We start from the raw sequence: 15,524 nt of genomic DNA, 5'->3' as shown, positions 1-15,524 counted from the left end.
CCGACGGAGGCTGCCGCCTGTGGAAGACCCCTGCCGGAGCAGATTCCGGGCCGGACCTGTAGCTCGTGGAGAGGAGCCCACGCAGGAGCAGGTGACCTGGCAGGAGCTGCTGCCCGTGGGGGAGCCAGGTTGGAGCAGTTTGCTCCTGAGGGATGGACCCCATGGTACGGACCCATATCTGGAGCAGTTCTGGAGGAGCTGCTGCCTGTGGGAAGCCCACACCAGATCAGTTCAGCAAGGACTGCATCCTGTGGGAGGGACCCCACAGCACAGGGGACGAGACTGACCGAGAAGGAGCAGCAGAGAAGCACTGTAGACTGACCATAACCCCCGTTCCCCCGTTCCCCTGCGCTGCTCGGGGGGAGGAGGTGGAAGAGGGTGGATGGGGGGGAAGGTGCTTTTGGTTTCTTTCCTTTGTTTCTCACTTCTCTAGCTTGTTAGTAATAAGCAATAAATCTTACCATCTCCTTATGCCGAGGCTGTTTTGCCCGTTACAATAATTACTGTGTGATCTTCTCGTCCTTATCTCAACCTTTGAGCCATTTTCATCATATTTTGTCCCCATTCCTCTTTGAGGAGGGGGAGTGAGAGAGCGGCTGTGCTGGAGCTCGGCTGCCCACTCAAGCGGAACCACGACACCTTCTTATTTACCTTTTGACATGTTAAGCATCCTTGGACGGTTTGTTTGGCTATCTCATATATTCCTACACACCCATAAAATTTTAGAAATTGATCACTCAATGCTTTTGTTCCCCAGTGGGTTTGTAGGTGTAGTCGTAAAAGTAGACGCCTAGTTTGTTCCTTTGGCAGTATTTCTCTTCCATCAGGCAGAATCCATTTTCCTGCTTTCAGTTCTGCCTCTATGGTCTTTATAATTTTTATTTCTGCTTCTGTATACTTTTTCTCTTGTGCCCCTTTTCCGTTATCCGTTTCTTGTAGGGTTAGGACTACATCATGCTTCCTAAGAGCTGCTTCCCTAGCTTCTCTATCCGCCAGGTTATTCTCTCTTATGTGGAAGCCACTTCCCTTTTGATGTCCTCTGATATGTGCCACAGCAATCTCCCTAGGTCCTCTCAACGCCTGCAATATTTGAGCAACTAACGTTTGGTAAATCAGCCCTTTTCCCTGTGTGCCTACGAGTCCCCTTTCTTCCCCAATTTTCCCAAATGTGTGGACTATTCCATGAGCATATTTAGAGTCTGTATAAATAGTGCCACTTTTCCCTTTCAATAGTTCTAGGGCTCGTAATAATGCATAAAGTTCACATGCTTGAGCGGATCAGGCAGCGCTGAGTGGCCCTGATTCTATTAGGACCATATCCCCATTTACGACGGCATACCCTTGTTGGGAATTGGCATACGGGATGTGGACATGTGCCCGTGGAACAATTGTTCAATTTGAGCTTGCTTTAAGCAACCAGGGGTAGGCCTTAGAAAATCTCAGGGCCTGCTGTAGCTGAGCCAACCAAGCTGCCAGAGTAACTGTGAGAAGCTCCCACGGCTATGACTCCCACATCGCCCAGTTAAGGAACTCAGAAAATACTGTTACCAGCAGCTGGCTTCAAGGACAAGGTTTACGTGACTGCTAATCACAAGGGGTTCTTTTCTTGCAGGTGGGGTTGTTTTCTTGTAACTGTTCGTCTGAGTGCTTTTGACCAATGATCTTGTGTGAGACACTGTCCGCCCCTGTTAAGTTCACTATAAAAGGTAGGCTATTCGGGCAATAAAATTGGAGCTTGCTGATCACTCATATTGAGTGCGCTTGTCTTCCTTCCGTCGACAACAAATGTCCTCGCAACATACCCTGATCTTCTTTGTCCATCTACTACTTTGGACGATCCATCAATAAATAGTTTTTCCCCTGTCTCTGATTCTGTCTCCTCGAGATCGGGTTGGATTTTGGTTTGCCATTCAATCACTTCTACGCAGTTATGTTGTAGTTCTGTTAGGGGTTCCCCATCTCAAAATTGTGCAGGGCTCTGTGCAGCAGTTACTTTTAGTTCTAAATCAGGGGAGTCGATCAGGATGGCCTCATACTTCAGCATCCTACTATCAGTTAACCATTTTTCAGCCTTTTGCTGGAGTACTCCCCTAACATTATGTGGAGCACATATCTTCAGAGGTGCCCTAAAAGTGACTTTTCAAGCTTCCTCAATCAGTAAGCCACAATTGCCTGTAAGCACACCGGCCACCCCCTACTCACAGAGTCTAATAGTTTGGAACAATATCCCACAGGTTTCTTGATCCCTGCCCATTCTTGAGTTAGTACTCCATATGCGGTTTGGTTAGAAACATTTACAAATAAGTAAAAGGGTCTTTCTAAATCTGGGAGGCTCAGCACTGGAGCTTCTATTAACGTTTTCCTGATCAACCTCAGCTTTTCCTCATCTTCCTCGTTCCACTTAATTCTTTTTCTCCAGTCAATTTTTCATATAAAAACTTTGCCTTTTCACTAAACCCTTCAATCCAAGGTCTACAATATCCCAAGAGGCCGAGCACTTGCCTCACTTCCTTCTTCGTTTTGAGTGATGAGAGGGCTAAAATCCCAGATGCCCAGTCAGGATCCAATTTTTTCTTTGCTTGGCTAAGCCAATGTCCTAAGCCCCTTACTTCCTTTTCCACAAACTGTAATTTAGATTTTGAGACCTTCAACCCTTTTTTCCCTAAGAAATTAAGTAATTCAATAGTGGTTCTCCGGGTCTCTTTTTCAGTCTCCCCAGCTATTAATAGGTCATCCACATATTGCAACAATTTCACTTCCCCTTTTACCTCAAAAAGTTGTAATAATTTTTCTAAGGTTTGGCCAAATAAATTTGGGGATTCAGTGAATCCCTGAGGAAGCAAGGTCCATCTGAGCTGTTGTTGCCTTCCTGTTTCGGGGTCTTCCCATACAAAGGCGAAGTAATTCCGAGACCCTTCACTTAGTGGGCAGGCCCAGAAAGCATCCTTCAAATCTATTACACTATACCATTTGAGCTGAGGTGTTAGGTGGTTTACTAAGGTATATGGGTTTGCCACCACTGGGAATTTGGTTGTGGTTTGTTGATTCACAGCCCTAAGATCTTGAACCAACCTATATGATCCATCAGCCTTTTTTACCGGCAAAATGGGGGTATTATGTGGGGACATACAAAGTTCCAGCACCCCCTTTTGGAGCAACCTGTCTATAACTGGTTTGAGTCCTCTTCTCCCCTCCAATGGGATCGGATATTGCCTAATCCTTATTGGCTGTCACGGATCCACTCCTTCTACTACCAAGGGGTCCATACCTAATTTTCCTGAATCTCCCTCTTGATACCATACCTGTGGGTCTATTTCTCCCTCATCTTCTTGGGTTAGGGTATAGAGCTGAATTTTTAATTCTCCCCCCTGGCTCTTGATTTCCAACCTTAATCTTATTATGAAGTCCCTTCCTAACAGATTGTGCTCAGCCACACTCAGAGAGTGACGGTGAAGGAGCGTAGCAGATGAAGCGTTAAGGACTGACCGCAGCCCCCACTCCATGTTCCCCTGAGCCACTTGAGGGGAGGGTGGATGTAGAAGAGTTTTGTTGCCCTTCTTTGGACACGAGCCAGGGCCTCGATGTCCTTCTTGGACTGAGGGGCCCAAAACTGGACACAGCACTTGAGATGCGGCCTCACCAAAGCTGAGTGCAGGGGGATGATCACCTCCCTGCTCCTGCTGCCTACACTTTTTCTAATACAGGCTGGGATGCCGTGGGCCTTCTTGGCCACCTGAGCACACTGCCGGTTCACGTTCAGCCAAGCATCGATCAACACTCCCAGGTCCCTTTCCTCTTCACAGTCGTCTAGCCACTCTGCCCCAAGCCTATGGCACTGCAGGGGGTTATTGTGGCCAAAGTGCAAGACCTGGCACTTGGCCTTGTTAAGCCTCATCCCATAGCCCCCACTCCCATGTTCCCCTGAGCCACGTGGGGGGAGGGTGGATGTAGAAGTGGATGGAAGGGAGAAGGTGGTTTTAGTTTGCTTTTAGTATCTCACTGCTCTAGCCCCTTTCAATAGGTAATGAATTATATTAATCTCCCTAGGCTGAGCGGGTTTTGCCCGTGATGCTAATTGGTGAGTGGCCTCCCTGTCCTTATCGCAACCCTGCAGCCCGTTTTATCCTATTTTCTCCCCCTTTCTGCTTGAGGAGGGCGAGCGAGAGAGTGCTCGTGCTGGAGTTCAGCCGCCCAGCTGGGTGACACCACCACACGGTGTAGGGAAAATCCCCAAGCACAGCATGGCCTGGCTTGAAGAAATGGAGGCACAAGCAAGCACTTGGATGTAAGCTCTTTATTTTCTGCTTCCGCCTCAGGCTACTGAGGCTTCAATGGGATCGGTCTGACACGCACGCGTAGCCTCCGTGCTCCGCTCTGGGCAGGCTGCTTCGGAACAGATGGAGGAGCCGGCTGCCTGAGAAACTGTGGGCCCGTGGGAGGGATGGTGCCTGTGGTGCTCTTGGACCTCAGCTGGGTCTGGGATTCCCCTGTGGGGGCAGAAGAGCCTGCCATGGGAGCACCTTGCTCAGAGCCTCTTCGGAGGTGCTCCGAGGGACGGCTCTCCTTCCCATTGCTTGGCACAGACTGTTTGCTGACACGCCTTCCCAAGTTCTTCTCCAGCTTCCGTGCAGTCACAGACTGAGAGCTCTGCTCCGATAAGCAGCGCGTCATCCCGCTTGCCACAGTTTTGCTGCTTGAAACGGCGTCTAAGGCCTTTGCTTTCATTTCCCTCTCCATCTTGTCCTTCACTTCTTCAATCACATTAAGGACAATGGTTCTGGCATAGGCCTGCAGTTCTGTGTGCAGACGCTGAACTTCGGAGGCAGCCTTTTGGATGCTCCCCCTCACACTCCTGCAACTCAGGCGTGAGACCTCATCAGTGTCTGGCACTGGTGGGATCATGGGCAACGTTTCTCCCGGCCTTGCTTCTGGGCTCTGCTCTTCTGATGCTGTTTGTAGTCCCTGCCCTTCCCTCATGCCCTCCCGTGAGAGAGGCCCCTGGGATGGCTGTGGCTGCCTGTTGGAGGCATCAACAGTGGGAAGCGCCACGATTTCAGAATACTTGCAGTTGAAGTCTTGCTCAACCCGGGAAGCCACGAAGGATTCCAAAGTGTCGCAGACACTTCCAACAGCTTCTTTGGTGACCTTGTCAAGGGAAGCCTGTGAGAATGCTCCCTCAAGGGCTTCCCTTGGTTTCTTTTCTTCTGGCTTCCCCACGTGGGATGCTCTCCTGGCCAAGGGCTGCTCCTTCTGGCCGGCTTCTGGCCTTGGCTCAGATGCACTGGGCGTGCCGGATTCCCAGAACTTCTCAACGGCCTTCATCACGCTCGCCACAACCTTCTTAGACAGCAGTGCAATTTGCTGCTCTTTGTCAAGAGGAGATGCCTCTGAAGGCATCTCGCTTTCGGCACTTGCACACGGTCTTTCTTGGATCCCATGGGGAGACCTCTTCAAGACGCAGACAGACTGGTCCAGTGCCTGCACCCTCTCAAACACTTGCCGCACCACTGCCCGAGCCACCTCTTCAATCCTCTGGCTTTCTCTAGCAGCCTGTTCTTCCGAGGCAGCTTTGAATACACCGTCTGCGGGGACGGGTGACTCTCTCTCGGACTCAGTAACAGCATGGATACTCTCAGGGAGCTTGGCATCTTCCCTGCCCACCTCAACGCTGGAGGGAGTCACTTTCAGCCTTCTGTACTGGCCAGATTGGGGAAAGTTTCTTCTGCTTTTGTGGGAAGGTGGGCCAGCTGGTTTTTGAGGCTGCAGTAGGCTGGCTTTCCCTTTCGAGACCAAGTACACATTACTGGAGGAGCTCTGGCGAGAACGGTCGCTCCCCGCCATCAGTCTTGCGTCAAGTTTCTTTAACTTGGCGAGCTGTTGCTGAAGCTTTTCCTGAAATGGAACAGCAGGTTCTAGATCACTCTTGCCTCAGAAATGACTCGTGTCCTTGCGTGCTGAGGTTTCATGCCACCCATGCCAGTGCCCTGCTTCTGCCACGCAACGAGGGCTGAAGAGAAGGGCTTCCCTCAGGGCTCTATATGCTTGCAAGTAGCTTTCCTGATCCACCCCCCCTACACACACACACACACACCTCACCCCCCCTCCAGTAGCTTGCGCTAGCTGAGCTTGGGGCTGGGTCATCCTTTCCCTACCACAACACCTGGCCCTCCAGCACATCTTCTGCATTCCCCACCTCCCTCAGATCCAACAAGAAAAGCCCCAGCCTTCTGTACCGTGCCACTGACATGTGTCTGCTGAGCTTTGCCTACCTCTTCTTGCCTCTTGATTTTCTCCGCTTCCAGCTTGAGCGTGGTCAAATACTGCCTGTACTCATTGAACTCCTTGAGAGAGCAGACCACCTATGGAGAGACAAGGGCAGAAAGCTCCCGAGAACTATCGAGGTAGCTGCCAGTGGCAGGGGAGCAGCTCCTCTCCATCCTCTCCCCTCCCCAGCGCTGGGGACGCTGCCTCCCTCCGAGCCAGGGCCGAGCGGACTCCTCGCTCTGCACCAGGCCCCACAGCGGCTGCCTCCTCCATGCACAGGCAGCGCGAGGCAGCCTGAGAAGAGCAGGAGTGGGCACTGCCAGCAGGGCGCTGGGGTGACGTCTGCTCCCATGGAAGGCAGCGCAGCAGCCCTGTGGCCCCCACCAGCAACAAGCGGCTGCAGCAAGCGCGCTGGCAATCATCGAATCAGCAGGGTTGGAAAAGACCTTCAAGATCATCTGCTCCAACCATCACCCTACTACCAATGTCACTAAGCACCATGTCGCTAAGCACCAGCTCCAAGCTTTCCTTACACACTCCCAGGGACGGTGACTCCGCCAGTCCCCTGGGCAACCCCTTCCAAGGCCCCACTACTCTTTCTCAGAAGAAATGGCTCCTAGTTTTCAAGCTAAACGTCCCCGGCGCAACTTGAGCCCATTCCCTCTAGTCATCTGCAAGAAGAGGCTGTCCCCCAGCTCCCCACAATTTCCTTGCTGGGAGTTGGAGAGAGCACGAAGGTCTCCCCTGAGCCTCCTCTTCTCCTGACTAAACAACCCCAGCTCCCTCAGCCGCTCCTCAGAGGACTTTTCTTCCAGGCCCTTCACCAGCCCTTCGTAGCCCTTCTCCGGACAAGTTCCAGGGCCTCGATGTCCTTCTTGGACTGAGGGGCCCAAAACTGAACACAGCACTCGAGGTGCGGCCTCTCCAGAGCACAGTGCAGGGGGAGACCATCACCTCCCTGCTCCTGCTGGCTACGCTATTCCTGAGACAAGCCAGGATGCTGTTGGCCTTCTTGGCCACCTGGGCACGCTGCCGGCTCATGTTGAGGCAAGCATCAATCAGCACCCCCAGATCCTTTTCCTCGGCACAGTTTTTGAGCCACGCTGCCCCAAGCCTTTAGCGCTGCACGGGGTTGTTGTGGCCAAAGTGCAGGAACTGGCACTGAGCCGTGTTAAACCTCATCCCATTGGCCTCTGCCAGAGGAGACCTGTGCTGGTCAGCGCAACGTCCAAACCTACTTTGCCGCTGCTGGTGATGAAGCCCTTGCTCTTCAGGCTCTGCAGGCTGTCTTTGTGATTGTAGTAGGCCTGCAGATGCGGGTCGTGCAGGCAGTTGTACTCTGTGCGCAGTAGGCGACAATATGGATCTTCCAGATGAAACTGAGCGGAAGGCTGGTGCAGCTGCAAGAGAGGTGGTCCAGAGTATGAATGGGGCAGGAGAAAGCAGCACAGAGGCAAAGGCACTTCCAAGCTCCTCATGCACAGGGGCTAGCCTTTGCCAACCTCTGCGCTAGAGGTTTCTGATTCTGGGCTTACTTCCCGGCTGGACCTTCCTTCTGAAGCCATCAAAAACACCCCCACCAGGCCTGGGCTGAGGGTCCGGCCTGGGCTGGGGAGAGAAGGCCAAACCCCACCAGCAAAGTAGGCATCTTGGGCCACCGGCTAGAAATGTCTCTGTGCTGCGGAGCCGCGAGCATCTGTCCCTGACTCCTCCACCCGCTTGGACCAAAGTGCTGGAGCTCCAACCATAGCGCAGGTGGCCCCAAGGCCTTCTTGGAACGATGGGGAGGGAGCCCGTGACACAAGAGACCTTTGCCACCCCTTCCACCCCTTCCTCCTTCTCTTACCTTTTCCCCCAGCTTTGTTCTGTAGAAGACAGGCTTGGTGCCTGGCAGCAGAGGGATTTTGACTCCAAGTGGGAGGTCCAGCAGCCCGCTACCTCCTTCTCCAAGTCCCCATCTGTGCCAGAGCTAGAAAGACAGGGACACTCAGACACTCAGGCACTCCAATCCCTTCTGCAGCCCACCCCCGCACCCCCCTGCAGCTCTCTTCCCACTTGCTAGCAGTACGCTGCCCGGGATGGGCAGAGAGAGGCACGTCTCGCTGCAAGCCTCCTGTGGCCTGACCACGTTTAGACCCCCCCCCAGCTTCCTGGGAGCATCCTCTGGCACCAGAGCACTCCCGCACGCCCCGGGCTCCTGCTCTGAGCCCTCTCCTCGGGCACAGCGCTCACCTCTCCGTACTTCTCAGCTATGCCCAGCAGTGCGTCTGGGTTTTGGGAACTAGCAGTGCCATGCTGCTCCATGGCTCCTTCCAAGAGCTCTACGGGAGCTGCGACCCTCTGCTAGCACCTCTCACTCCAGAGGCAGACAGCTGTGTCTGTCCCAGGCGGTTTCCCAGCGAGCGCCTTTATATAGCGCTCAAGCATTGTTACATCATCGCATTGCCATGGCACCACCTATGACGTATGCCCTGGCTACCTGTTACATCATCGCGTTGCCATGGCACCACCTATGACGTATGCTCTGGCTACCTGCAGGCGCTTCTGGTCACGCTGGTGGGCAAGCCACTGCAGCCGAGCCTGGATTATTAATTAGGGTAAGGGTTAGGGCTGTTGGTGTTTGGAGAGGGAGAAAGCACAGAGTCCTGTTGTGTCTGGGATTGTTTAAAGGCTTGATAAGGGAGTTCAGGTCCAACGTTGCAGAAATATTTTCTACTGCTCTCTCAGGTTCTAGTACTCCCAATGCAGGGATTAGTGCCCTCCACAAAGTATGAAACCAGGTATTTCTGTTTGCAAGAGGGTTATAAATTCCTCGTTTCTCCTGCGTCGTCATAAAGATGGCCTATGATCTTAGCCAACCCCTTATGTCTGCATGTTTATGGAGTCTAACATCTGGAAGTACAGCTCCTAGAGCAAAAGTCCCATAGCACCCAGCAGAAAGGGCTTTTCATGCTCGTGGACCACATAGCCAATATACTGCTGCCCAGGATACCCAGCAATGGAGGCCGATAGGTCCACTTCTGTTTCCATATTTTTTTATGATAGTGTAATTGGTGGTTTCAACTACAGTCATCGTTTTACATTGTCCAATTAGATTCCAGGAACCACATTCACCTTATTTCTATTAATTGAGTATGCACATGATAAATTTTCTCTCTTGATAGGGTACACGGGGATAGAGGGAGACTGTGGTGGAGGAGAAATACCAGCTTTGCTTGAATTTGTTAACTGCCATACATCTGTCTTGTTTACAGTGAGTGGTATGGCATAGACAGGAGTTCCCTCATGTGCTGAGGCACGTACATGTGTACACAGCCAAAAAGATGACATTAGCAAAACGGGTTAAGTTTAAAGCTAACTGAAATCTAAAGCTCTGTGTCCAAGTATTGGAACCGTAAGTTGACACAGTTAAAGAAATTATAATCAGAACAGAAATTATTTTGTTATTTTGAACAGCAATTTCAAGTCCTCAGTTGGTTCTACTTGCCACAAGGTCTCTTTTGCTTCCTTTGATGGTAGATCTTGCTTCTCCTCTTCTGCTGGTGGTGGTACTGCTGCCTTCACACAAGTGTAGTGAATCCATGATTTGATCCCTTTCACCTTGATTGCAGTGTAGGCGTGGAGCTACTCAGTGTAGGGTCCTTTCCACTTCTTTAGAGGCTCGTCTTTCCAGGTTTGAATCAGTTCCTGATGTCCAGGTCAGAATGGGTGTACTGGAACATCCAGTGGAATTGGTAATTGCTCCTGTACATACCTATGGAGAGAGGACAGCACAGGAGACAAAGACAGCAATATTGTCTGACCCAACCCTCCCCTGACATGCATTTAACTCCCATCTGTCACTAATTCATTTACTGGATATGGTTTACCATATAATAAATAATTCAAATGGGCTAACTTTCATGTTATAAATGAGGTCTCAACTCAATCTGAATTTTGTAATATTTATAAAACAAATCTTTCTAAAAGGTATAAAAGGCAAGTAAATAGCGCTGGGTGTGCGGGGAGTCTGCGCTCCACCAACACGCACACACAAACATCAAATATTCTAAATATACAGAACATTGCTTTACATACTAAACACAAGTATGCCTATACATACGTACAATCAGGAAAGGTAACAAACAATCCTCTAAGTTCCATGACTCACTAAACTCGAGTACACCTATACATACGTACGATCAGAAAAGGTAACAAACAATCCTCCAAGTTCCATGACTTAACGGTGTCCATTTTCCATTCCTTTTCTTGATTACAAACAAGTCACCATTTTCCATTCCTCTTGAACAATAAGTCTTGCTTTAAATTGTCAAGCAACTCTGCCTTCGGGCCTTGTGTAGCCCGTTCTTCCCGGATCGAAGAAAAGCATAGCCATCTCCTTGTGAAGGCCAAGAGGCCTGGGTCAAAAGGCACGTCCAGGTCAGCAGGGGGCGAAACAGCAAAGGCCTGAGATGGCTGTAGCAGCAGAGGGGCCGATGGCATAGCAGTCGGATCAGTAAAGGAGCCCGCAGCTCCCTCACTGTCTGGCAAACCACACGTTTCTGACTGTGGTCCCACAGGGCTCTTTAAGGCCTCAGAGACTGCTCGCCAGGTGCCGAGCAATCCCACTGCAACCTTGTCGTTTCCAGTTGCAGAGTCCCACACCTTGACCTCAGTTTGGTCCCATGTTTCAGGCTCATAAACTGTCCGATTGTTAACAAGGAGAATGAGCTGTAAGGTTACCAGGACAGTCTTTGTTCCTAAGGACGTATGATTCCTCAAAATGCGCAACTGCTTACCAGCGAGGGGCAGTTGTGTGCACGGGTCCGCTTCTCTCAGCTTGAGCTTCTTTCCAGCTCCAGTGCGCCTTTTTCCAGCGACTTTCTGCACGAGCTCCTCTGAGCGATTTGCTGAGTTTGGCCGAACCTATCTTCATGAGGCGATCAGTGTGCCTGTTCCCGTCCTGGTCTCCATTCTGCCAGACTGTTCCTCTTCACTCCTCTTCACTTTTATACAGGGTATAAAAGATTTATACCCTGTAGTAGCCAACCCCTATAACTTTTTGAAAAAATTAGGAAACGGTCAAGTTTGGTTCACTGTACTAGATTTAAAGGATGCGTTTTCCTGCCTGCCCGTGGTGACTGAGAGCCAGAAACTCTTTACCTTTGAATAGGAAAATCCCAATAGAGGACGAAAAACTCAGTGTACTTGGACTGTTACCATAGAGTTTCAAGCATAGTCCCACCATATTCAGGAACTAACTAGCTTGTGATCTTGAAGCTTGGAAAACCGCTCCAGGAAAGGAGACAGTGCTGCAATACGTAGATGACCTGTTGATAGCTACTGAAGAAGAAAAGGAGTGTGTAGAATAGACTATTAGGTTACTAAATTTTCTTGGATTAATTGGATATCGATTTTCTCAACAGAAAGCCCAGCTGATACAGCAATGAGTCACTAATATTGTGAACCCAACCTCTTTCTTCAGTTCATAATTGCACTGAGACCATGGAAACAGTATACTCTAGCCACCAGATTTAAAGGATATACCCCTAGAAGATGTGGAGGATTGGTATGTAGATGGCAGCAGCTTCATTCGCCAGGGAGTTTGCTTTGCAGGATATGCAGTAACAACACTTGATAAAGTAATTGAGGTGAAACCTCTTTTCCCTGGAACATTAGCCCAAAAGGCAGAAATCATCACCTTGATAAGAGCTCTTGAGCTGGCAAAAGGGAAAAAAAAAATAACATTTGGCCAGACTCGAAATATGCCTTTGGTGTGGTGCATGCACACGGGGCAATTTGGAAGGAGAAAGGACTCTTATCATCCCAAGGGAAATCAATTAAACATGCAAAAGAAATACTGCAGTTACTCCAAGCAGTATACCTTCCTACTAAATTGCCATTCTGCGCTCTAAAGGACATCAAGCAGGGGAAACTGATATTGAAAGAGATTGGCTGATGCAGAGGCCAAAGGGGCAGCAGTTAGAGTCATATTTTGACACTAGTACCGGGAAGAGAAAACCAAGCATTAGCAAAAGCATTAGAGAATGAAATAGAATATTCTAAGATTTATAAGTAATTAACTTAAGATGTAAATGAAAAAAATATTACCAACAGGTTTAGGACAAATAAAGGGTGGGAGAATTATGATACCCTCCAAACTATTATATGAGATGGTAACTGAAGACGTAATTTGTATACCATTGTCTGACAGGTATTGAAACAGTGTGTTATATACCTTAGAAATAACCCACAGACAGGAATCAAACCCCAAAACAGAGCCTAAAGCCCAGTTTGGGCAAATAGGGAAAGGAAATTATCCAGGACAGCAATGGCAAATTGATTTTTCAGATCTCCCAAGAAAAGGGGGGTTTCGATATCTGTTGGTCTTGATGGGTACCTTTTCAGGATGGCCAAAAGTATTCCCTTGCCAGACCAATAAGTCAAGAAAAGTAACTAAGATATTACTGCAAGAGATCATACCCAGATCTGAGGTTCCTGCAGTAATCTCATCAGATCAGAGATCCTATTTCATTGCAAAGACTGTCTCAAAAGTGAGTAAACTACTGGGGATAGATTGGCAGCTTCATACTCTATACAACCCACAGTCAAGTGGCCAGGTAGAAAAGATGAGTCATCTAATCAAGATACAGATTGTATAATTAGGTCAGGAAGATAATCTAACATGGCCTCAGTCATTACTGCTGGGCCTCCTCAGGATAGGAATGAAGACCTGAACAAAAGAGGGATTAAACCCCTTTGAAATATTTTATGGGAGGCCCTATAGTGTGCAGGTAAGAGTATCGACTGAACTTGGGAACGAGATATTGACAGGTTATATCATAAGCCTGCAGAAATAGTTTCAGGAATTCAAGAAGCTAGTCCTAGGATCTAGGACCTGAGGTCTTGATGGGCCTGGCACAATGTTGAACCTGGGGATTATATATATGCTATGTCTCTTGCAGATACACCTTTACGACCAAAGCGAGAGGGCCCTTTCCAAGTACTACTGACCTCTCACACAGTTATAAAGATCAAGGAACAATCATCCTGGATTCACCATACCAGAGTCAAGAAGGCCCCTAAATCGCAATGGAGGTCAACACCATCTGGACCTTTAAGACCTCATTTGCAAAGACATTAGTTTGGTTCTTTGTAATTACAGCTTTAATTAGCATGTCTGATGTGGCTTTTGATGCTAACATGTATGTTTCACTTGTGAAAAGCATTGTAAAATATACTAGTATTAGTGATTGTTGAGTATGTGGACAAGCCGGTGACTTTACCTCCGCACTCCTTGGAGTCCTAGTAAGTAATTGGACTGAATTGGACCCATCAAGTATCTCAGGATGGAGCTACCTGAGGACTCCAAGAGTTGTGAGATAAACTACTGCTACCTTGATAGCAGAACTGTACAATCTGGAATTGTACGGTTGGTGGGCAACACAAAAAATACCTAACCTTAATTGTGGCCAGGATGGAAAATTACTGACTAAAGCCAATCATCTCATGGTCCTATAAACATTGGTCCTAAGTGAAGAGCCTCTGGAGCTCTCCAGGATCACAGGGCTAGGATTTCTCCCTGTGGTAGAACGCCTCTCAGGGCAAGACTCCTTGAGGTTCAATGATTTTCCACTGTATATACCAACATGGAGAGAAGAGAGTAGTTCACTAGACGCCTGACTTATCAAGATTCAACAATCATCTGCTGAATATGCCAACACAAAGAAGTGTAATGAACCAAAAGTGGGAAAGTTTTTGAGTACACAACTCAGTTTAAAAACCGCAATAACTTGCTGTACAGAAATCCCTAATCTCGCACTGTATAGAAATCTCCGATCCCTTGCTGTATAGAATCCACTAATACCTCTCCTGAATCTTTAACTAAGTTGTTGTTTTGATTGTAGCAAACACTATTGAATTGTTGTGTTAAATAGGGTAATGATTAACTGACAATTGAGTGCTGTTAAGGAAAAGAAAACATAAAAACTAATTTGTGATTGACAATAAAGAACTTAATAAACCTTAAATTGCTGATACATCAGACCTGTGTAAAAATTTCATCTGTCACAATGGACCCATGCTGGAGCAGTCTGCTCCTGAAGGATGGTATGGGCCCATATTGGAGCAGTTCTTGAAAAGCTGTTGTCTGTGGGAAGCCCATATGGGATTGGATGGCATTTCATGGGAAGGACCACATTGGATCAGGGAAAGAGATGACCAGGAAGGAGCAGAAGAGGTGAAGCACTGTTGACTGACCACAACCCCCATTCCCCTGCACTGCTCAGAGGAGGATGTAGAAGAGGGTGGATGGGAGTGGAGGGAAGGTCTTTTTAGTTCACTTTTACTTCTTACTGCACTAACCTGTTATCTATAGTTAATAAATTACTTAAATCTCCTTTATGTTGAGTCTGTGAGTCTGTTTTACTGTCATATTAACTGATGAGCAGTCTCCCCATTCTTTTCTCAATCCATGAACTTTTTTTTTTTTTTTTTAAATCGAATTTTCTCCCTTTGTTCTTTTGAGGAGGTGGAAAGAGAGAATGGCATGGTAGAGCCAAGCTGACTGTCAGTTGTTACACCACCACACTGTTTACGTAAAACATACCACTGGATTAAATGCAATTTGACTAGTTGAGCAGTTTACTTAATGGTACATAGAAGTTTACAATATTCCTAGATTTGGATCCCTTAAACCACTGGGACAAATATCTCACAAAACAGAGTTAGTATTGTGGAGGAAGAACTTCCAGCTGACCTGAAACTAATGTAGCTTCCACAAAGACCAAGTAGTAAAGATTTAAGAATAAATCACTCCTCATGTACAGATGTGCCCTGGCCAGTCCTGGCATAAATCCACCATATTCCATTGTCAGATAAGGTATCAAGGACAGGCTGCTTTATAAGGCAAGGTGAGCCAGGAACTGAAGACAAGGGAGGAAGAGCAGCAACATCACCAACAAGGAGCCAGGAAACCAAATCAGCAAAGTCAGGGTCAGAATCAGGTCTGGAAATGACCAGAGTCATCCAAGAGCCCAGTGATCACCCAGCAAATCTGAGGTGAAAAGTCAAATCCAAAGGTGTTTTGGTCAGTCAAGCCAAAAGGGACAGGATTAGTGTCAGGAATGGGGAAGTATGAGACTTGCTACTGACTTAGCTGCAATATACGTGCTGTGTAGCTCAGATGGGTGTCAAGGGCAAGATTCACAGTTACAAGCATCTCCCAAGTGAAGGTAGAAGGATGATTAAGGCTTCTTACCTTTCTTCATGACAGCTGTTAT

At 48.4% G+C, this 15,524-nt stretch overlaps 1 protein-coding gene across 2 annotated transcripts in view; it reads right to left on the bottom strand.

Annotated features, from left to right (window-relative positions):
• The window catches only part of LOC113839656 (uncharacterized), a 17,563-nt gene extending 8,544 nt beyond the window's left edge, over positions 1 to 9,019 (bottom strand). Inside the window, exons 1-5 of one of the 2 annotated variants that reach the window (XM_072026520.1) lie at positions 8,497 to 9,019; positions 8,111 to 8,233; positions 7,503 to 7,664; positions 6,270 to 6,359; positions 5,146 to 5,892 (exon numbers count right to left, since the gene is read on the bottom strand). In XM_072026520.1, the coding sequence (XP_071882621.1) occupies positions 5,146 to 5,892; positions 6,270 to 6,359; positions 7,503 to 7,664; positions 8,111 to 8,233; positions 8,497 to 8,568 (1,194 nt within the window). In that variant the 5' untranslated portion in view covers positions 8,569 to 9,019. Of the gene's footprint in view, positions 1 to 4,260; positions 5,893 to 6,269; positions 6,360 to 7,502; positions 7,665 to 8,110; positions 8,234 to 8,496 lie in introns of those variants that run through there. The other variant, XM_027442873.3, reaches the window with a different exon arrangement.
• Positions 9,020 to 15,524: the final 6,505 nt, after the last annotated feature.

This window comes from Anas platyrhynchos, chromosome 21 (genome assembly GCF_047663525.1).
Source record: "Anas platyrhynchos isolate ZD024472 breed Pekin duck chromosome 21, IASCAAS_PekinDuck_T2T, whole genome shotgun sequence".
NCBI classification, from domain to species: Eukaryota; Metazoa; Chordata; class Aves; order Anseriformes; family Anatidae; genus Anas; species Anas platyrhynchos.
This window is presented reverse-complemented; position numbering and strand designations above follow the sequence as displayed.